Source organism: Lucilia sericata, unplaced genomic scaffold (assembly GCF_015586225.1).
Source record: "Lucilia sericata isolate MDLA Ls3-8-SP2 unplaced genomic scaffold, ASM1558622v1 Contig000141F_arrow, whole genome shotgun sequence".
Classification (NCBI taxonomy): domain Eukaryota; kingdom Metazoa; phylum Arthropoda; class Insecta; order Diptera; family Calliphoridae; genus Lucilia; species Lucilia sericata.
In genome coordinates, this window is record NW_023994173.1 from 382815 (window position 1) to 406412 (window position 23598).

Sequence of the window (23598 nt, forward strand, 5' to 3'; positions counted from 1 at the left end):
AAAAAAAAATACATTTTGAAAAAAAAACGAAAATTTCTTATTTAAGTTAACTTTACACAGTTTTACTTAATATTGCAATAATTATTTAATTTAATTTAAATTTTTAATTATATAAATAATTAAAAAATAAAACAAAACCAGGCCTTAACCCTAAATGTAGTATTATTTTTAATTTTTCTTAAAAAAAAAATTCCTAAAATATTTTTGAGTTTCCGTTTCTTTTTTTTTCTCTCTCTCTCTCACTTACATTTAGTTAAATATTTTTATATTTTTGTGTGTGCTTTCATCTTTTAAATAAACATCTAAAATAAATAAAAAATCAAACTTAAACTCAAAAATCAAATAGTTAAACATAAAATCCTCAAAAAAAAAACATTTTATATAAAAATCTTTTTACTATTTCTCTTATTATTATATTAAAAATAATTTTTGTTTTTTGCTCTTAAATATTAAACTAAATGATAATAAATATTTAATTATATATAAAAAAAATTACAACAATATACTTTTTTTAATAAAAACCAGCATTTTCATTTCTTTACTTGTGGTTTACTTGTGTATGTTTGTGTCTGTTTATGTTTGTGTCTGTTTGTGTTTACGTCTTGTATGTTTGTGTTTTGATTTTGTGCTCGTTTTACTCTCTCGCTCTTTGTACTTAAGTAATGTTTTCATTAATCTCCCCCTTTTTTTGGTTTACTTTTTGTTTCTCCATATTTGTAGTCGTTTATTTAGTTTTTAATACTCATACTCTTTTATTTGCTCAAAGCTCTTTTAAATTTTACTCTCTTAAACTTTTTTTCCTCTCTTGATTACTTCAGTTAGTTACTTACCTTTTTTCTTATAGAATTAAAAGCAGGAATGGAAAATTTTATTCTAGAATATTTTTCAAATAAAACTCTTTATATTTCAGAGTATCAAAAAAACTGTTATACTCGAAAATTTTTACAGAAAAAACTGTTATAATTGAATTCTTTATAGAAAAAAACTGCTACAAACTAATATTTCTTTAAAAAACTTTTATACCATTAATTTCTTTGGGAAAAAACTGTTATACTAGAAATTTTTAATAGAAAAAAACTGTTATACACTAAATTTTTAAAGAAAAAACTGTTACAAACCAAATTTTTTGCAGAACTAAACGGAAATACTGTAATTTTTCGAATTTTTCAAAACTTTTGATAGAAAACTGTTATAAACTAAATTTTTTATAGAAAACTGTTATAAACAATGTTTTCTATACACAAAACTGTTATACTGAAAATTTACTTTATAAAAAACCATTATATTCGAAACTTTATGTAAAAAAACTGAAAATTTTGTGTTAAATAAACTGTTATACTGAAAATTTTATAGGACCAAACTGTTATACTGAAAATTTTGTATAGAAATATCTGTTACACTGAAAACTGTTATACTCTTAAGTTTTATAAGACAAAATTTTCTGTTTTTTTGAAATTTTCAAAATGTTCATAGAAAACTGTTATACACAGAACTATTATAAACAAATATTTTTATAGAAAACTGTTATAAACAATGTTTTCTATAGACAAAACTGTTATACTGAAAATTAACTTTATAAAAAAGCATTATAATCGAAACTTTATGTGAAAAACAGAAAAACTGAACTGAAACTGAACATTTTCTGTTGAAATAAACTGTTATACGGGAAATTTTATAAGACAAACCTATTATACTGAAAATTTTGTATAGAAATGTATGTTGGACTGAAAACTGTTATAGTCCAAAGTTTTATAAGACGAAACAGTTATACTGAAAATTTTTTCTAGAAATTTTTATTATACTGAAACTTTTCTAGAAAAAAACTGTTATACTCGATGTTTTGTATATCAAAAACTGATATACTTGAAATTATAGAATATAGAAAAACTTTTCTAGTATTTTTTTATAGAAAAACTGTTATACTGAAATTTTGTATACAAAAAACTAATTTTTTATATAAAACAGTTTTAAATGAGAATTTCTTATATAAAAAACTGTTATACACAAAACGTTTTTAAGACAAATCGGTTAAACTGAATGTCTTCTACAGAAAAAATTATTCTACACATGTTATACAGAGACTTTTTCTATAGGAAAAACTTTTTACACAAACATTTTTTATAGAAAAACTGTTATAAACAAAATTTTACTCACATATAACTGTTATAATGAATATTTTCTTTAAAAAAAACTGTTATACTCGAAATTTTGTGTAGAAAAAACTGTTATACTGGAAATTTTCTATAGACAAAATCTTATACTTGGAATTTTTTATAAAGAAAACTATTATACTCAAATGTTTCTATAAAAAAAAGTGTTATAATGAAAAATTCTTATAGAAAAAAACTGTTATACTCGAAATTATTAGGGAATTAACTGTTCTAATGAAAATTTTCTATTGAAAAAAGAAACTGTTATACATAACATTTTTTCAAAACAAAACTGTTATACATAACATTTTTTCAAAACAAAACTGTTATACTGAAAAATTTTTATAGGAACAACTGTTATACACAAAAAAATTAACATAGGAAAATCTTTTATACACAAATTTTAAAACAATTTGAAAGCAATGAAAACTTTCCTTAATGATACGAAATTTTACATTGTATTCACGACAATTACGTTAATATAACAATTCAAGGAAAATGAGTATTTTTCGACATTTATATTTTCCATTCCTGCTTTTTAGGGTTATTAAAATGCTCTCTTTGTTGGCTTAACATTCCATTCAAAGAAATTGAGCTTAAAGTTATAGTATTTTATGGATTTTCTTGGTTTTAAGTTTTGCTTAGGTGTTGTTTAAAGATCGGGTCGTCGAAAAAAATGGGTACTGGAAGGACAATGTTTATATGATTATTATTTTAATTAAAAATCAAGAATGTATGATGTAAAATAAAGCTTTTTAAGGGCTCTCTTAGTTTTGGAATTTGCTTAGGTGTTGTTTAGAGAGTATTAGCAAAAATGGTTTTTGGAGTAAAAATTCTGGTACGATTTTAGTTTTTTGAAAAGATTTAAGAAAATTTTTAAAACTTTTTAAAGAAAATCCTCTAGATGAAGGAAAACTGATAATTTAGGTGGAAAAAAGTAAAAAATTTTCTTAAAATTAAGGATTTTTTAATTAATTTTTATTTCAGAGAGTAAAACCCATGATACCCTTAAAAATCCTGTTACTAATTTTGTTTAAATAAATGTTAAATTTTGTTTTTTCTTTAACATTTTTGTGTAATTTTTTTTTTAACAATTATTTATAAAATTTACTAACTAAAAGTGAATAAATTAACTTTTTAACCCTTCATAACACTAACCCCTAAACTAAACACTTGTTTAAAAATTAAAAAAAAAAACTAAAACTTTTATGTTTTTAAACTGTTTTTCTAAAACCCCGAAAACCCCCCATAAAAACGCCGAAAATCAAAAAATCACTACTAAAACTCTTTAAATGTTAGCAACAAAAAAAAATTGGGTGTTTGTTAAACCTTAATTTTTTTATATCTTTCCCATTTTTTTCTTCCTTTTTTCTCTTTTTATATATATAAACAAACTCTTTAACTACTACCTGATTTCTAATAAAACAAATAAAACTTTGGCACGCTTAAAATAAAAATTAATTCAAAATTTTTATCAAACAAAAATTGTTAAATTAAAACCATAAAACCTTAAAAAAAACCTGCTCGTGCGTGTTTTATATATAAAAATGTGTGTTATTGTGTGAGTGCTGCTCCTTCTTCTTTAAACAACAACCATGCCCTAACGCCCAAGCAGATAATCCTTATCCCAAAGATTCTGCTGCTACCAGCTACCAGTCACCAAAGGTTTTACTTTTACTACTACTAACAGCAACTTGTGGCAGTTGGGTTTTTAGCTCGTCGTTATGGAGGAGTACGTTGGCATCACCAGCAGCAGCTTTGTAAAATACGAACATTTTTACATTCCACAGTCAGTTCCACAGTGTAATAAATAAGTCCTTTTTGTCATTTGTTTTTTTTTTTTTTTTTGTGTGTAATAATTAAGCTGTAAAAATAATCTCTTTAACAAAAATCTCCATTTTTAACAAAAAATTCAAAAAAATAATTGTTAAAATTCCTAAAAATAGTTAAATAATTCTTTATAATTTTGTTTAGTAAATCAAATTTATATAAATGTTACTTAATTTTTTTTTAATAAAATAAATAAAAATATTTGTTTTATATAAAAAAATAATATTTTGTTAAAAAAATAATATTTTGTTAAAAAATATAATTGTTATTGAAATATTAAAACAAATATATAAATTATTAAAGTTATAATATTCTAGTTCTGTTCTAGTTCTGTTCTAGTTCTGTTCTAGTTCTGTTCTAGTTCTGTTCTAGTTCTGTTCTAGTTCTGTTCTAGTTCTGTTCTAGTTCTGTTCTAGTTCTGTTCTAGTTCTGTTCTAGTTCTGTTCTAGTTCTGTTCTAGTTCTGTTCTAGTTCTGTTCTAGTTCTGTTCTAGTTCTGTTCTAGTTCTGTTCTAGTTCTGTTCTAGTTCTGTTCTAGTTCTGTTCTAGTTCTGTTCTAGTTCTGTTCTAGTTCTGTTCTAGTTCTGTTCTAGTTCTGTTCTAGTTCTGTTCTAGTTCTGTTCTAGTTCAGTTCTAGTTCTGTTCTAGTTCTGTTCTAGTTCAGTTCTAGTTCTGTTCTAGTTCTGTTCTAGTTCAATTTTAGTTTAGTTCTAGGTCTGTTCTAGTTCTGTCCTAGTTCTCTACTAGTTCAGTTCTAGTTTAGTTCTAGTTCAGATCCAGTTCAAATCTAGTTCAGTTCTAGTTCTGTTCTAGTTCTGTTCTAGTTCTGTTCTACTTCTGTTCTACTTCTGTTCTAGTTCTGTTCTAGTTCTGTTCTAGTTCTGTTCTAGTTCTGTTCTAGTTCTGTTCTAGTACTCTTCTAGTTCTGTTCCAGTTCTGTTCCAGTTCTGTTCCAGTTCTGTTCTAGTTCTGTTCTAGTTCTGTTCTAGTTCTGTTCTAGTTCTGTTCTAGTTCTGTTCTAGTTCTGTTCTAGTTCTGTTCTAGTTCTGTTCTAGTTCTGTTCTAGTTCTGTTCTAGTTCTGTTCTAGTTCTGTTCTAGTTCTATTCTAGTTCTGTTCTAGTTCTGTTCTAGGTCTGTTCTAGTTCTGTTCTAGTTCTGTTCTAGTTCTGTTCTAGTTCTGTTCTAGTTCTGTTCTAGTTCTGTTCTAGTTCTGTTCTAGTTCTGTTCTAGTTCTGTTCTAGTTCTGTTCTAGTTCTGTTCTGGTTCTTTTCTAGTTCTGTTCTAGTTCTGTTCTAGTTCTGTTCTAGTTCTTTTCTAGTTCTGTTCTAGTTCTGTTCTAGTTCTGTTCTAGTTCTGTTCTAGTTCTGTTCTAGTTCTGTTCTAGTTCTGTTCTAGTTCTGTTCTAGTTCTTTTCTAGTTCTGTTCTAGATCTGTTCTAGTTCTGTTCTAGTTCTGTTCTAGTTCTGTTCTGTTCTAGTTCTGTTCTAGTTCTGTTCTAGTTCTGTTCTAGTTCTTTTCTAGTTCTGTTCTAGTTCTAGTTCTGTTCTAGTTCTGTTCTAGTTCTGTTCTAGTTCTGTTCTAGTTCTGTTCTAGTTCTAGTTCTGTTCTAGTTCCGTTCTAGTTCTGTTCTAATGATAATTTTCCCCACTTTTAGGTTTTTGTTTAAATTTCTTTATTCAAAATTTTTTCTTAAAACACAAACACTGCCAAATAAAATTTTTATAAAAAAAAATTTATAAAAAAAATATTAAAAACAATAAATCCATAAACGAAATTTCTAAAACCAAAAAATTTTATATAGTATAAATTTTATATATTAATATGTGTAAATATCAAACTATTTGTTAGTTTACATTTACAACAACAAAATATTTATAATAACAATAAAAAAAATTAAACTAATGACTTAAATAATACTGAAACATATCCTCCCAAAATGTTTTTTTTATATAAAAATATTAAAAAATTTTGTAGTAAAATTTATAATAAAAAACAAAAAAAATTTTGTAAACAGTTTACAAAATACTTCAGCAAAATAATTAATTTAATTAAAAGGCTAAATGTTTTTAAAAGGAAAATATTTAAAGGAAATTTCTATTACTGCTAGACATTCCCTGCTTTTTCTTCTTGTTCCTATGGCGTTCATTTTTTAATAATTTCTTTCCCGTTCATAAATATTTTTCTTTTTAAAAACAATTTGCAGCTTAAAAGGCCGATATTTGCGAAACAAAATTATTTTAATTTTGTTTATAAAACTGAAAGCTTTTGTTATAAAATCGTTAAAACAAATTGAAAAAAAAACAATATATTTAGAAGATGTATACGTTAAAGACAATAAATGAATTTTAAAAGAAAAAGCAAGATAAGCATTTTAAACGAAAAAAATCTGCTTGAACACATTATATAACTATAAATCTAAAAAAATCGACAGAAAAGCAAGGTATTTTAGAAATTTTAAGAAAATAAGTTTAGTTCAGTTCTAATTCAGTTCTAGTTAAGTCCTAGTTCTGTCCTAATTCAGTTCTAGTTCTGTTCTAGTTTTGTTCTAGTTCTGTTCTAGTTCGGTTCTAGTTCGGTTCTAGTTCCGTTCAAGTTCTGTTCCAGTTCAGTTCTAGTTCAGTTCTAGTTCAGTTCTAGTTCAGTTCTAGTTCAGTTCTAGTTCAGTTCTAGTTCAGTTCTAGTTCAGTTCTAGTTCAGTTCTAGTTGTAATTCTAGTTTTATTCTAGTTCTAGATCTGCTCTAGTCCTGTTCTCGTTCATTATTGTTCCATTTTTCTCAAACTGCCTTGTTTTTGTTCAACATTCCTTTTAAATGTTTATAGTATTTGTTAAAAAAAATAGATAAAATAAACGAATAATATTTGTTCGTTTCCATTAAGCCTTTTTAGTTTAATATAAATATAAAAAATTTAATTAAATTTTTTATATACATAATAAAACATTATAGTTAGAGAAATCTTACAAGAAAAACACACGCACTTTTACAGACAAAATTACAGTTTACCAAGGAGAAAGACAGCAGGGGCAAGTTAAATACGTTAACAAAATCCTCATAAGAAATTTATAGTTTAAAAGAGGATTTTGTTCTCTTGCCCTTGAAATAAAATATTTCTTTTTTTATAAAGAAATGTTCATCTACAGTGTGTTTAATGAAACCCGCCTCTTTAACCAATATTTAGCATTAAAAATTTATAATAATTTATAAATGAAAATTAATATAAAAAAATATTAAGTGTAAATAATTTAATTTAGAAAAAATATTATTAAAAATAAGTAAAAATATAAAATAAGTTATAAAAAAAAAAAAATAATTAAAAAATAAAAAGAATTTGTGTTAAATAATAAAACAAATTTAAACAAACGGGAGTACTTTAATATAATAGATTATTAAAACACCACACAAACAGTGAGACAACACAAACATTAACTAAACACAAACAGTAAAGAGAGTGAAATAAACAGAAAGACAAAACGTATTAACAAACAGAGTGAAAACCTAAAGAGAGCTTAAAAACGAAAACAGCTGAAGAAGAAAGACCAGTAATGACAAGAAATAAAGAGAAAACACAAACGTCCAACGAAACACAAACAGTTCCTTACTCTTTCACAAACAGTAGAGACTGAGTAAGGAAAACAACACCAACCTTAACAAAACTCGTGGACAAAGTCTTACAAACTGCCAACAATTCCTTTTATGGCACAACTATAAACAAACATTACCACAAACGCAAACAGTGAAGAGAGCGAGACGGAAAGAAGAAATCTACACGAAAACTTACTAATAAAACGAGTGACATCAATAAATATTAAAATTAAAAACATTTAAAGAGAGAAAGAGAAGGGACACAAACATTAGAGATAAAACACAAACGTTAACACAAACATAAACAGTTAAGAGGGCGAAAGTAAGGAAAACAACACAAACCTCAACATAACTCTAGGACAAAGGCTTACAAACTGTAAACAATTCTTGTTAAGACACAACTACAAGCAGCGATACAGATAAAACACAAACGTTAGCACAAACAGTAAATAGAGTGAGAGTAAGGAAAACAACACAAACGTGAACAAAACTTCAAGATAAAGGCTTACAAACTGTAAACACTTCCTGTTAAGACACAACTACTAGCAGCTATACAAAAGAGAGACAGAGAAGGAACAGCAAACAATAAAGATAAAACACAAACGTTAACACAAACAGTAAAGAGAGCGAGACTAAGGAAAACAACACAAACGTGAACAAAACTTTAAGACAAAGGCTTACAAACTGTTAATATTTCCTATTAAGGCAGTAAGAAAGACTAAATACTAAGACAAAGGTATTCAAAATGTTAACAATTTCTATGAGAGAGAATGACAATTCCTTGAGAAAGAGAAAGTGAGGAATTGACAAAACTAACGTTAGCAGAACACCTAGACAAAGGTTTTCAAACTGTTGAGAGGAAACTGTGTTAGAATTCTAATAACTAGTAGTAAATGCATAATTTTGAAACATTTTAAAGGATTTTAAACACTGAGAGAAAAAATTTTTGCAAAAAAGTGTTTAAATTCCAAGAAAATTTTGAATATTTTGTAAAAAGAATTAATGAAATTTAATATTATTTTTAAAAAATTATATTAATTTATTAAAAAATTTCTAAAAATAAGAAAATTTTCTGAAAAATTTTAAAAAATTATTAAAAATATTTAAAAAATCTTTAATATTTATTTAAAAAAAATTATGAAAACTTTTTATACTTATTTATAAAAACTAGAAAAATGTTTATATAAAAAATATTATCTTCCCCTCTTTAAAAAAAAAAACAACAACAACAAATTTTAGCGGTAATTGTGACAATATTTTGTTAAAGAAAATTGCTGTTAAAACGAAACTAAAGGTAATATAATTATAAAACCCTTAAAGTTATATAAAAACTAACAATTTAGTAACACACATAAATAAACTAATAACTAAAACACATATATTATTAGTTTTCTAAAATCCCCTCACTAGCCCTCTTTCCCCCAAATTGTAAAAAAAACTTCCATGCTGTAAATATTTATTTATTTTGATACTTTTCATTTAGAAAGCTTTTACTATAAGCCACCAATCTTTTAAAAACCAGCCTGTGTTAATATTTGTATATAATTTTTCTACTCTTTCCCCCTTTTATTTTTCTTAAAATTTCTTGCATTGGTTGTTTGTATTGTCCTTTTATTTCTTATTATTTAAAAAAAATCTTTAAAAAATTTTTCCTTTTCTCTAACGCATGTTGCTTTAATTTGTTTGCTGTCAACGAAAACAATTTTTTATGCAAATTGGTAAATTTAGTTATAAAAGCTTTTTTATATTTATTTTTTATTTTTTTTAATTTTTATTAAAATTTTCTTTTAACAAATTTAGTTTGAATTTAGTTTCTTTAATTTGTAAATTATTTTTGAGAATTATTTTCAAAAACCATAACGAAAATTAAAAAATCCATACACACACAAAAATGTAAAAAAAGTGAAAATCTTAAAAAAATGATTTAAAAAATAAATATCAAACAATTATCACTTTATTGCAAATCATTAATATTTGGTTAATGCTTTTTTTAGACAATAAGTTTAGTCATTTAAGCCAAAATGAAAATGAAAAGAAAATTTCATGAAAAAAAGTTTAAATATTTTTTATAAATTAAATGTAAATTTTAAATATTTAAGAAGTCTCTCAAATTTCTCACAAGAAGATCATTGAAATGATACTTAAGTTTAGCTGACAATAGCAGAGTTCTGAGTTTTTAAACCACAATTAGAAAAGTTTTTTTATGTTAACTTTATATTTATTTAGCATTCTTTTTAGAACCACCAAAAAGTTGCCCTTTTAAGCACCTTTTGAAACCACTCAATATTATCAAAAATCATAGATCACTGATCAGTTTATACTGATTCTTTTAAGACAAATTTGAATTTCCTTTGATAACTGTGATCAAACAAAAAGTAAACCGTTTAAACACTTTTAGAATCAACTCAAACTTCAAAGATTATAGATCAATGATCAATCAAAGATCCAAAGATCACTGATCCTCATTCTTGAAATTTTTAGGACAAATTTAAATTTACTTTGACTTTAACTCTTTATATCCTGCAAACCCTTATAAACACTTTTAGAATCAATTCATTACTTTCATAGATCACTGATCATCATATTCTTGAAACTAACGATCTCAAAATACTCTCAACATATCAAAAACATAAACTTTTCGAAGAGCCACTTCCAAATAACTTTGAAATGCAACCAATGGGCGAAAATATCTAGCGATCAACTCTGGTATCCGAAATTGTTCTTTTTTGATCATCTAAATTCTTCTAAACATTAAAGATCACACGATCAATAGAAGATCATAAAGAGAAGAAACTCATTTTCAGAAATATCATAATCAATCTTAAGAGAGAGCTCAACACTTTTAACCACTTTTAGAATTAACTCAACATCTTCAAAGATCATAGATTACTGATCAATCAAAGATCTATGGATCGCTGATCACCAAAATTCTTGAAATGTTTAAGACAAATTATATTTTCTTTCATAACTCTTAAGCAAAAAGTAACACCTTTAGAAACTAACGATCTCAAAATACTCTCAGTATTATCAAAAACATAAACTTTTCGAAGAAACTCGTTTTTAGACATGTCGTAATCAATCTTAAGAGAAAGCTTAATACTTTTAACCACTTTTAGAATCAGCTCATCATCTTGAAAGATTATAGATCACTGATCAATCAAAGATCTATGGATCGGTGATCAGCAAATTCTTGAAATGTTTAAGACAAAGTGAAACTTTTAGAATCAACTTATTACTTTCAAAGATCATTGATCATCATATTCTTGAAATTTTCCCTTCTATAGAAAACATTCAAAACTTGTTATAGTTTAAAGGTTAATGAGCATAATAACTTGATCAGTAATAGTGTCTTATGAAAGCAATTCTTTTTGTCTTAGTTCCACAAAGAAATGAAACTGCTTCTCTTTCTCCTAGAATCTATAATTCGTATGAACATGATTAAAGATCACTGATCACTTTCCTGAAATTACAGATCATAAAAACCATTTACTCCACATCGAATTCTCTTCATTGGAAGGTCTTTACTCCAAATGATCTTCCAAAATAAGCAGATCATCCTCCTGAAACTGAAGATCGTTAGTAGCATTTACACAAGATCAGATTCTCTGCATTCAAAGATCTTTACTTCAAATGATCTCTGAAAATATGCAGATCTCTCTCTTGAAACTAAAGATCATAGAAATCATTTGCACAAGATCTTGGGACACTCCATAGAACGATCAAGAACTTGATCGATATAAACTACCGTTGAGGATATAAACTAATGCCTTCGAATAAAGATCGATTAATATTTTACTCCTAAAATTTAAGATCTTTGAAGTCTTAAAAAGAAAATGGATAAAATGATCTTGTGGTATACATAATTGGAATATTAAACTTTCCCTCTCCGTGTATTTTCTTGAAATTGACAAAGTTTACTAGATCATGTGCTCTCTTGGAAGATCTATTCTATAGGAACCTTGATCAAAAGAAGAAAATCTTAAGAAACTTTTGAAATCCATTAGAGAGCATTACATATCTTCACTATAATTAAGAAATTTATATCATAACCATTACATGATCATGTTCTCTCTTGACAGATCTACTCTAAATTTTGCCTATAGTCTAGTATAGAGAAGAATATTGTGTAGGAAGTTATAATGTGGAATCCAAGTTTGATAGAGTCTGGAGAATCGAGTGTACTCGCAGCTATAGAGAGAGCAAAGAAAGTATTAATATCGAGTTGTGTAGGAAGTGTAGAAAGTTATACGAAGGATTCCAAGTTTGACAGAGTATGGAGAATCGAATGTACTCTCAGCTATAGAGAGAGCATTATAAAGACTTAATATCGAGTTGTGTTGGATGTTATACTGAGGATTCCAAGTTTGAGAGAATCTGGATAAGTATACTCTCAGCTATAGAGATAGCATTAAAAAATTTAATATCGAGTTGTGTAGGAAGTTATACTGAAGATTCCAAGTTTAAGAGAGTCTGGAGAATCAAGTGTACTCTCAACTATGGAGAGAGCATTAGAAAGATTTAATAGTGAGTTGTGTAGGAAGTTTAAGAACTTATGTCGAGGATTCCAAGTTTGATACTAGTCTAGAGAATCGAGTGCACTCTCAGCTATAGAGAAAGCATTAGAAATACTTAACATCGAGTTGGGTAGGAAGTTATACTAAAAATACCAAGTTTGCGACATTCTGCAGAATCGAGTATACTCTCAGCTATAGAGAGAGCATTAGAAAAGCTTAAGTTTGTTCCAATATTTATAAGAATATAAGAGAATTTTGAGATGTGGAGTTATAGGGCTCTTAACATTTGTAGGAATTGTTTGCTTGAACGGAACTTAATTGAACGATGTCGTTTAATTTATATTAAAACTTTTTTCATGAAATTTTCTTTTTAAAATAATTTAAAAAAAATACAATTTTAACTAAAATAAGCCAATCAAAAGCATAATGTATAAAAAATAACCCTTAACGAGAAAGTTAAAACTTAGAATATTAGACACAAGTTAAAAGTTATAAATTATCCCCACAACCTAAATTACAAAGAAAATTTTCTAAGAAATAGCTAAACATTAAAATTGATTAAAATTTGAAAAGCATTAACAATTTGAAACCTATTTTTTTCCTTTAAACCAGGTATCGATGTTATACAAGTTGCTGAAAGACAAGTGCTATCCTCCGCCTCCATAGTAGGCATAGCAGTAGGCGGAGTTTTGCTGTTACTTTTCATAGTGGACTTATTATGCTGTGTTACCATTAATATGGGTGTAATGGCCAGTATGTGTAGGCGCACCAAAAGATCACCCTCGGAAATCGATGAGGAAGCTAAACTGGGAAGGTAAGCTTAAACAAATTTTTAGAAAAATTTTTTTAATTATTTGGATTTTTTGTTAGAACTTTTAATGATTTTAGTAAAGAATTTTTTTTAGACTAATATTTAAGATCATATTAATATTGCACTAAAATATTAAAAATTTTTAAAAAATTCTTTTATTTTTTTATATTTTGTCTTTTTTAATAAAAGTGTTAAATTAACCAAAGTGAAAGCCCATAATCAGGATTTAAATTATCATTGGGTTTTCCTAAGGCCCAAATCGTTTCTAAACAATCGTAATTCATTAACATTGGTTTAAAATTTTTAAGTTTATTTTTTTTTTTTCAAATTCTTAAGTTATCTTAAAACGACTAGTGCAATATTAAATGATTTGTGTTTAAAACTTAACCCTCCTACCCCTAAACTAATTTCTTATTTTTAAAAAAAGTTTAGTTTTAGTTTAGTTTCTTTATAACACCCCTTAGTTTTCCCTTTTTTTTATTAAAACCTTAGTTCTTAACATTCATATTCATATATAGTTCATATAGCCCCAAAATTTTAATTTCTAACCTTTCCTAACCCGCATTTCAAAATTCATTTTATCGTACAAATATCAAAAAAAAATCATTTATACCCTTCACAAACAAATCCAAAAAAAAATATCACAAATTTAACCAAGCAGTCTTTATGGTTGGCGTTTCCCGCTACCTTATTGCAGTGGCCAGCTGGTTAAGGAGCCACCACCATCACCGTTACCTTTACCACCTCCCGTTAAATTAGGTGGATCACCAATGACATCACCATCGTACGTAAATACTTAAACAATGCTAACTCTACTACTACTATACTACTAATCTACTAAATTAATTACTAATCCACTAATTAATCATGTCATAATCATTATTAATTTATCGAAATATTTATCAATTAACCCCTTAATTAATATTAATCCTTTTATAATATTATACTAGTTATTAAGTTTATAAGTAAATTTAGTTTAGTTGAGCTTAAAATACTAACTTTATTAAAAACAAAGCATGTAAAATTTTGCAGAAAATATATTAAATTTACAGGTCAAAGGTCAATATTTCTAGTTCTGTTCTAGTTCAGTTCTAGTTCTAGTTCAGTTCTAGTTCAGTTCTAGTTCTGTTCTAGTTCTGTTCTAGTTCTGTTCTAGTTCTGTTCTAGTTCTGTTCTAGTTCTGTTCTAGTTCTGTTCTAGTTCTGTTCTAGTTCTGTTCTAGTTCTGTTCTAGTTCTGTTCTAGTTCTGTTCTAGTTCTGTTCTAGTTCTGTTCTAGTTCTGTTCTAGTTCTGTTCTAGTTCTGTTCTAGTTCTGTTCTAGTTCTGTTCTAGTTCTGTTCTAGTTCTGTTCTAGTTCTGTTCTAGTTCTGTTCTAGTTCTGTTCTAGTTCTGTTCTAGTTCTGTTCTAGTTCTGTTCTAGTTCTGTTCTAGTTCAGTTCTAGTTCAGTTCTAGTTCAGTTCTAGTTCAGTTCTAGTTCAGTTCTAGTTCAGTTCTAGTTCAGTTCTAGTTCAGTTCTAGTTCAGTTCTAGTTCTGTTCTAGTTCTGTTCTAGTTCTGTTCTAGTTCTGTTCTAGTTCGGTTCTAGTTCTGTTCTGTTGTAGTTCTGTTCTAGTTCTGTTCTAGTTCTGTTCTAGTTCTGTTCTAGTTCTGTTCTAGTTCTGTTCTAGTTCTGTTCTAGTTCTGCTCTAGTTCTGCTCTAGTTCTGTTCTAGTTCTGTTCTAGTTCTGTTCTAGTTCTGTTCTAGTTCTGTTCTAGTTCTGTTCTAGTTCTGTTCTAGTTCTGTTCTAGTTCTGTCCTAGTTCTGTTCTAGTTCTGTTCTAGTTCTGTTCTAGTTCTGTTCTAGTTCTGTTCTAGTTCTGTTCTAATTCTGTTCTAGTTCTGTTCTAGTTCTGTTCTAGTTCTGTTCTAGTACTGTTCTAGTTCTGTTCTAGTTCTGTTCTAGTTCTGTTCTAGTTCTGTTCTAGTTCTGTTCTAGTTCTGTTTCTAGTTCTGTTCTAGTTCTGTTCTAGTTCTGTTCTAGTTCTGTTCTAGTTCTGTTCTAGTTCTGTTCTATTCTGTTCTAGTTCTGTTCTAGTTCTGTTCTAGTTCTGTTCTAGTTCTGTTCTAGTTCTGTTCTAGTTCTGTTCTAGTTCTGTTCTAGTTCTGTTCTAGTTCTGTTCTGAGTTCTGTTCTAGTTCTGTTCTAGTTCTGTTTCTAGTTCTGTTCTAGTTCTGTTCTAGTTCTGTTCTAGTTCTGTTCTAGTTCTGTCTAGTTCTGTTCTAGTTCTGTTTTAGTTCTGTTCTAGTTCTGTTTTAGTTCTGTTCTAGTTCTGTTCTAGTTCTGTTCTAGTTCTGTTCTAGTTCTGTTCCTAGTTGTGTTGTAGTTGTGTTCTAGTTCTGTTCTAGTTCTGTTCTAGTTCTGTTCTAGTTCTGTTCTAGTTCTGTTCTAGTTCTGTTCTAGTTCTGTTCTAGTTCTGTTCTAGTTCTGTTCTAGTTCTGTTCTAGTTCTGTTCTAGTTCTGTTCTAGTTCTAGTTCTATTCTAGTTCTGTTCTAGTTCTGTTCTAGTTCTGTTCTAGTTAAATTCTAGTTCAGCTCTAGTCTATAGTCTGGTCTATTCTAGTCTACAGTCTATTCTAAAGTATAGTCATAGTCTATCCTATAGTCTATTCTAGAGACTTGTCTATAGTTTAGTCTATAGTCTGGTTTTAACTGTAAATTTAATATATTCGTAGAAATTAGTTTAATATTATTACAATATAAAGAAACTTTTACAAAATTTTTCATAAATTTCCGTTATTTTCTTAATCTTTTTCCAACAGAGATGAAAAACAGCCTTTACAAACACCCACCGGAAGTATGAAACAAAATTCCACAGTGGAATTTGATGGTAAATTTGTACACTCACGAAGTGGTGAAATAATAGGCAAAAATTCAGCAGTATAAATTGCCAAGAAGAACAGTAACAAAAATTTACAACTTATAGAGAAGGAGTTATATAAAAATATAATGAAATAATTTAGTAAAATCTTTTATAATTAAAAAAAGATTTTACTTCAAATTTTGGGAATACATATGCTTGGATTATAAAATAAATATTAACTTTATATAAAGTATTAAATTTATATAGAGTAAAGAAAAATATTTATATATATATATAAAATGAAAAGAAAATAGTAATGTACGAAATGAAGAAATATTATTTTTTAAGTTTTATTTTAAGTTTAAAACCTCATTAGTTAAAGTTTATAAGTTTAAATAAAGTATTAACAACACCAGCTTTTAAAACTTAAAAAATGTACAAACTGAAATTAAAATTTTGAAGAAGAACTGGTGTTTAGTATGGAACAAATATTTTTTATGATTTTAGTTTTAAAAAGAAATTGCCTTAATTTTTCTTTTCGTTTAGTTTTTAAATTCAAATTATATTTATAAATAACATGCCATTTATTTAAGTTTAAATTTATTATTAAGCTTAAGATTTGCTTTAATTTTATAATATTTTTCAAAAACATTTTATTAACAAACCATGACATTTCTTATAAATACTCTTTTTGCTAAAGAAAAAAAGTTCAAATTTAAACGGGTTAAACACATTTGGTTAAAAACAAGTTTTATGTATAAAAAATCAATTAAAATATTCATTAAAATGTTTAATTGAATTGATGTAATAATAGTTTTCAAACTGTAAAGCAAAAACTCTCTCAAAAAAGCAAAATTAAACACATACAATGCTTTTCAAACTGTAGTGTTTGACACACCAAAGCATAATAGAGTAAACAAACACACAGTGATTTTCAAACTGTAATGTCACAATAAACTCTTCAGCATAGAGAGATAGAGAGAGTTTAACAAAAATTTACTTAAAATTTATAATTTTCTATGAATAAAAAATTTTTTTAAATGGATTTTATTTTTATAAAATTGGTACTTAACATGACAAATTTGACAAGACTAAATATTATTATTTTTTTTATAATTTACTTAACAAATTAATTAATTTTTTTTTATATAAATATAATATTAAATTTAAGTGTAAATTGTGGCTTATGTGAATAAAATTTTCAGCTAATAAGTATAATTAAAAAAAAAGAAATTTAAATAAATGAAATAAAAACAAATAAATTGAAGAAATATAAAAAATACATAAGAAAAAATTATAAAAAAAATTAAAATAAAATAAAATCAAAAGCTAGTAAAGCAGTGGCTGCATTTCATTAAAAATTTTTAAAAAAATTTTGTTTCTTAAAAAGCCACTCTTAGTCTTTATAGCGTAACAATGCTCAATATTTATGTTTAAAATTCAACAAACTAAAATCCCCTTTAAACTTAATAAGTCTTAAAAGAAATTTTAAAAACTTTCATACAATTTTTAAGAAATTTTATTAAAAGACTTATTAAGTTTAGAAATTTATTTAAAGAAAAAACAAATCAAACTAGAATTGAGGCCAAATTAAGTAAAAATGTAAGAAAATAAATATTAAAAAAAATTTTACATAAAAAACCCAAGAAATCCCCACAGAAAAAAATACACTGCAAGGTAAAAAAACCCTAAACAAACAGACCAGACTTAATAGACTAGACCATAGTCTAGACAATAGACTAGACCATAAACCAGATAATAAACTACAGCACAGTCTAGCTAATAAACTAGACCATAGTCTAGTCAATACACCAAAACGTAGTCTAGTCAACAGACTAGACCTTAGACCTGACAATAGACTAGACCATAGTTTGGACAATGGACTAGACGATAATCTAGTCAATAGACAAGACGATAGTTTTGTCACTAGACCATACTCTAAACAATAGACTAGATTATAGTCTAGTTAATAGAATAGTCAATAGAAAAGATTATAGTCTAGACCATAGACTAGTCAAAAGACTAGACAATAGTTTTATCAATAGAGAAGACCATAGACTAGACTATAGTCAAGCGAATAGACTAGACTATAGCCTAGCGAATAGACTAGACGATAGTCTTGTCAATAGACTAGACTATAGTCTTGTCAATAGACTAGATAACAGTCTTGTCAATAGACTAGAGGATAGTCTTGTCAATAGACTAGATCATAGTCTAGTCAATAGACTAGACCATAGTCTAGTCAATAGACAGACCATAGTCTAGTCAATAGACTAGACCATAGTCTAGTCAATAGACTAGACCATAGTCTAGTCAATAGACTAGATTATACTCTAGTCAATAGACTAGATTATACTCTAGTCAATAGACTACACCATAGTCTAGACAATAGACTAGATCATAGTCTAATCAATAGACTAGATTATACTCTAGTCAATTGAATAGACCATTGTCTAGACCTTAGACTAGACAATAGCCAGACCATAGACCAGTCAATGGACACGATTGACTGGTCAATAGACTAGATGATAGTCTTGTTAATAGGCTAGACGATAGTCTTGTCAATAGACTGGAACATTATCTAGCCAAAAGACTAGACCATAGTCTAGACAATAGACTAGACGATAGTCTAGACAATAGTCTAGACGATAGTCTAGACGATAGTCTAGACAATAGTCTAGACGATAGACTAGACAATAGTCTAGATAAGGCGATAGTCAATAGACTAGACGATAGTCTAGTCAATAGACTAGACGATAGTCTAGTCAATAGACTAGACGACAGTATAGTCAATAGCCTAGGCGATAGTCAATAGACTAGACGATAGTCTAGTCAATAGACTACACGACAATCTAGTCAATAGACTACACGACAGTCTAGTCAATAGACTAAACAATAGTCTAGTCAGTAGACTAGACGATTGTCTAGGCAATAGACCAGACGACATTCTAGTCAATAGACGGTAGACGGTAGTCTAGTCAATAGACTAGATGATAGTCTAGTCAATAGACTAGACGACAGTCTAGTCAATAGACTGGACGATAGTCTAGTCAATACACTGGACGATGGTCTAGTCAATAGACTGGACGACAGTCTAGTCAATCGACCAGACGACAGTCTAGTCAATCGACTAGAGGATAGTTTAGTCAAAAGACTAGACGATAGTCCAGTCAATAGACTAAGTGTACGATAGACTAGTCAATAGAAGACCATAGACTTAACTATAGCCTAGCCAATATACTAGACCATAGTCTAGTCAATAGACTTGACTATAGACCAGTCAATAGAGTAGACTATAGTCTAACCCTTGTCTAGTCAATAGATCAGACCACAGTTTAGCCAATATACTAGACTATACAAACAACAAACATTTACATACAATGACTCTCAAACTTTTAACACTTAAGCAAAAGAGTCATCTGATGTTTAAGAGAAAATCTAAGCGAAACGAAGCTTTTTTTAGAAATTACAAGCTGATGAAGAGAAAATAAGCAAAATTTTTTTAAAATTCCCTAAAAAGTTTAAAAATTCAACAAAATTTTTATTAAAAAAGTCATTTCTTACAGCTGCAGTGTATGCTAAAATTCGGCTTAAGCCGAATGTTTTATAAAATTATAATTTAAACAAATTTATAATTTAAATAATTATTCGAATGAAAACATTTTTTTTTTTATAAAAAAACAACAACAACAAACCTGTATAAATTATTTTTAATATAAGCAAAACATTAGCATAGTTAAAATTAAATTTAAGTAAATGTATTTATTAGTAAAGTAAGTTAAATATTATTATAAAAAAAAAACAAACCTTTTCCACCACAAAAAAACATTATATACAAAACTTAAACAAAAACCCATAAACATTTATAAATAAAAATCATATTAATAAAAAAAAACTATAAATAAATGTTAATTTTTTTATTTAATTGCAAATTAATTTGATTTTAATTTTTTTTTTTTTTTTTTTCAAATTAAAATAAAAATATAATTTGCCTAACAAAACAAATGCCTTTTACGAGCTTTTTTAATAAAACAAATAAAAAACCAATTAAATGTTAATATTCTAACAAAAACAAAAATAAAATAAAATTTTGTACAAATATTATTTTGTCAAGGTAAATAAATAAAATTTACAACTATATACACAAAAGAAAAATAATTAAAAACTTAACCCCAACCTCCCCTTATTAAGTGTATAAATAATATTTCAAAAAAGGTGAATTTATTATAATAAATTCTCTTAATGTATATTTTAAAACTGCAAAAAAAAACAACAACAACAACTTATTACAATAATAAACTGCATTTAAGTCTTACAAATTATGTTCATATTAAATATATTTAAAGAAAGAATAAAAACGAACATAAATTATTACAAACTTAATGTTTGCAAATAATATGATAAAAAGCTTATAAATATTAAAACAAATTTGTAGCTTTTTTATGCAATTTATTTAATTTTCTCTTTTTATTTTACCCTCAGAAAAAATAAATATATATATATTGAAAATATTGAAAAATCTGAAAAAAAATGAAATCTAATAAATGACTTCCAAAAATTTAAATGAAAAGCGAAAGAATGTTTTATTTAAAAGGGTTAATATTAAAACAATAAGGTAAGTAGAGCTTTCATTAAACACTAAGGCCTAGGCTCTATCTCTAGGAGAGGCTATAGTTCATAGAATAAGTATAGGCCCAGACTATAGAATGCACTATGGAATAGACTAACCTATAGACTAGACTATAGACAAGAATATAGACTAGACTTTAGACTAGACTATAGACTAGACTATAGACTAGACTATAGACTAGACTATAGACTAGACTATAGACTAGACTATAGACTAGACTATAGACTAGACTATAAACTAGACTATAGACTAGACTATAGACTAGACTAGACTATAGACTAGACTATAGACTAGACTATAGACTAGACTATAGACTAGACTATAGACTAGACTATAGACTAGACTATAGACTAGACTATAGACTAGACTATAGACTAGACTAGACTATAGACTAGACTATAGACTAGACTATAGACTAGACTATAGACTAGACTAGACTAGACTATAGACTAGACTATAGACTAGACTATAGACTAGACTATAGACTAGACTATAGACTAGACTATAGACTAGACTATAGACTAGACTATAGACTAGACTATAGACTAGACTATAGACTAGACTATAGACTAGACTAGACTATAGACTAGACTATAGACTAGACTAGACTAGACTATAGACTAGACTATAGACTAGACTATAGACTAGACTATAGACTAGACTATAGACTAGACTATAGACTAGACTATAGACTAGACTATAGACTAGACTATAGACTAGACTATAGACTAGACTATAGACTAGACTATAGACTAGATTATAGACTAGACTATAGACTAGACTATAGACTAGACTATAGACTAGACTATAGACTAGACTATAGACTAGACTATAGACTAGACTATAGACTAGACTATAGACTAGACTATAGAGTAGACTATAGACTAGACTATAGACTAGACTATAGACTAGTCTATAGACTAGTCTATAGACTAGACTATAGACTAGACTATAACTAGACTATAGACTAGACTATAACTAGACTATAGACTAGACTATAGACTAGACTATAGACTAGACTATAGACTAGACTATAGACTAGACTATAGACTAGACTATAGACTAAACTATAGACTAGACTACAGACTAGACTATAGACTAGACTATAGACTAGACTATAAACTAGACTATACAATAGACTATACAATAGACTATACAATAGACTATAGACTAGACTATAGACTAGATTATAGACTAGACTATAGACTAGACTATAGACTAGACTATAGACTAGACTATAGACTAGACTATAGACTAGACTATAGACTAGACTATAGACTAGACTATAGACTAGACTATAGACTAGACTATAGACTAGACTATAGACTAGACTATAGACTAGACTATAGACTAGACTATAGACTAGACTATAGACTAGACTATAGACTAGACTATAGACTAGACTATAGACTAGACTATAGACTAGACTATAGACTTATTAGACTGGACTAGACTAGACGATAGACTAGACTATAGACTAGACTATAGACTAGACTATAGACTAGACTACTAGACTAGACTAGACTATAGACTAGACTATAGACTAGACTATAGTACTAGACTATAGACTAGACTATAGACTAGAGGTAATAGACGAGACTATAGTACTAAGACTATAGACTAGATTAGACTATAGAGTAGAACTAGAGACTAGACTAATAGACTAGTACTTAACGACTAGTCTATAGACTAAGTCTATAGAACTAGACTATAGACTATAACTAGACTATAGACTAGTGACTATAACTAGACTATAGACTAGACGATATACGAGACCTATAGACTAAGACTATAGACTAGACTATAGACCTAGACTATAGACTAGACTATAGACTAGACTATAGATTAGACTACAGACTAGACTATAGACTAGACTATAGACTAGACTATAAACTAGACTATACAATAGACTATACAATAGACTATACAATAGACTATACAATAGACTATAGACTAGACTATAGACTAAATTATAGACTAGACTATAACTAGAATATAGACTAGACTATAGACTAGACTATAGACTAGACTATAGATTAGACTATAGACTAGACTATAGACTAGACTATAGACTAGACTATAGATTAGACTATAGACTAGACTATAGACTAGACTATAGACTAGACTATAGACTAGACTATAGACTAGACTATAGACTAGACTATAGACTAGTCTATAGACTAGACTATAGACTAGACTATAGACTAGACTATAGACTAGACTATAGACTAGACTATAGACTAGACTATAGACTAGACTATAGACTAGACTATAGACTAGACTATAGACTAGACTGTAGACTAGACTAGACTAGACTATAGACTAGACTATAGACTAGACTATAGACTAGACTATAGACTAGACTATAGACTAGACTATAGACTAGACTATAGACTAGACTATAGACTAGACTATAGACTAGACTATAGACTAGACTATAGACTAGACTATAGACTAGACTATAGACTAGAAAAACTATAAACTAGAATATAGACTAGAATATAGACTATACTATAGACTAGATCATAGACTAGATTATAGACTAGACTATAGATTAGACTAAACTATAGACTATAGACTAGACAATAGATTAGACTATAGACTAGATTATAGACTATACTATAGACTAGACTATAGACCGTAGAATAGACTTAGAATAGACCATAGACCAGACTATAGACTAAACTATAGAAGAGACTATAGACTAGATTATAGACTAGACTAAAGACGAGACTATAGAATAGACCATAGACTAGACTATAGACTAGACTATAGACGAGACTATAGACTAGACTATAGACTAGATTATAGACTAGACTATTGACTAGATTATAGACTAGACTATAGACTAGACTGTAGACTAGACTATAGACTAGACTATAGACTAGACTAGACTAGACTAGACTAGACTATAGACTAGACTATAGACTAGACTATAGACTAGACTATAGACTAGACTATAGACTAGACTATAGACTAGACTATAGACTAGACTATAGACTAACTATAACTAGACTATAAACTAGACTATAGACTAGACTATAGACTAGACTATAGACTAGACTATAGACTAGACTATAGACTAGACTATAGACTAGACTATAGACTAGACTATAGACTAGACTATAGACTAGACTATAGACTAGACTATAGACTAGACTATAGACTAGACTATAGACTAGACTATAGACTAGACTATAGACTAGACTATAGACTAGACTATAGACTAGACTATAGACTAG

General features: G+C 27.6%; 1 protein-coding gene across 5 annotated transcripts in view; it reads left to right on the forward strand.

The window, feature by feature from the left end:
* Positions 1-16044, forward strand: part of LOC119601068 (fasciclin-2) — a 171318-nt gene extending 155274 nt beyond the window's left edge. For 2 of the 5 annotated variants that reach the window (XM_037951771.1, XM_037951773.1), the window contains exons 9-10: positions 12689-12890; positions 15686-16044. In XM_037951771.1, the coding sequence (XP_037807699.1) occupies positions 12689-12890; positions 15686-15809 (326 nt within the window). In that variant the 3' untranslated portion in view covers positions 15810-16044. Of the gene's footprint in view, positions 1-3765; positions 4027-12688; positions 12891-15685 lie in introns of those variants that run through there. The other 3 variants (XM_037951774.1, XM_037951775.1, XM_037951772.1) reach the window with 2 other exon arrangements.
* Positions 16045-23598: the final 7554 nt, after the last annotated feature.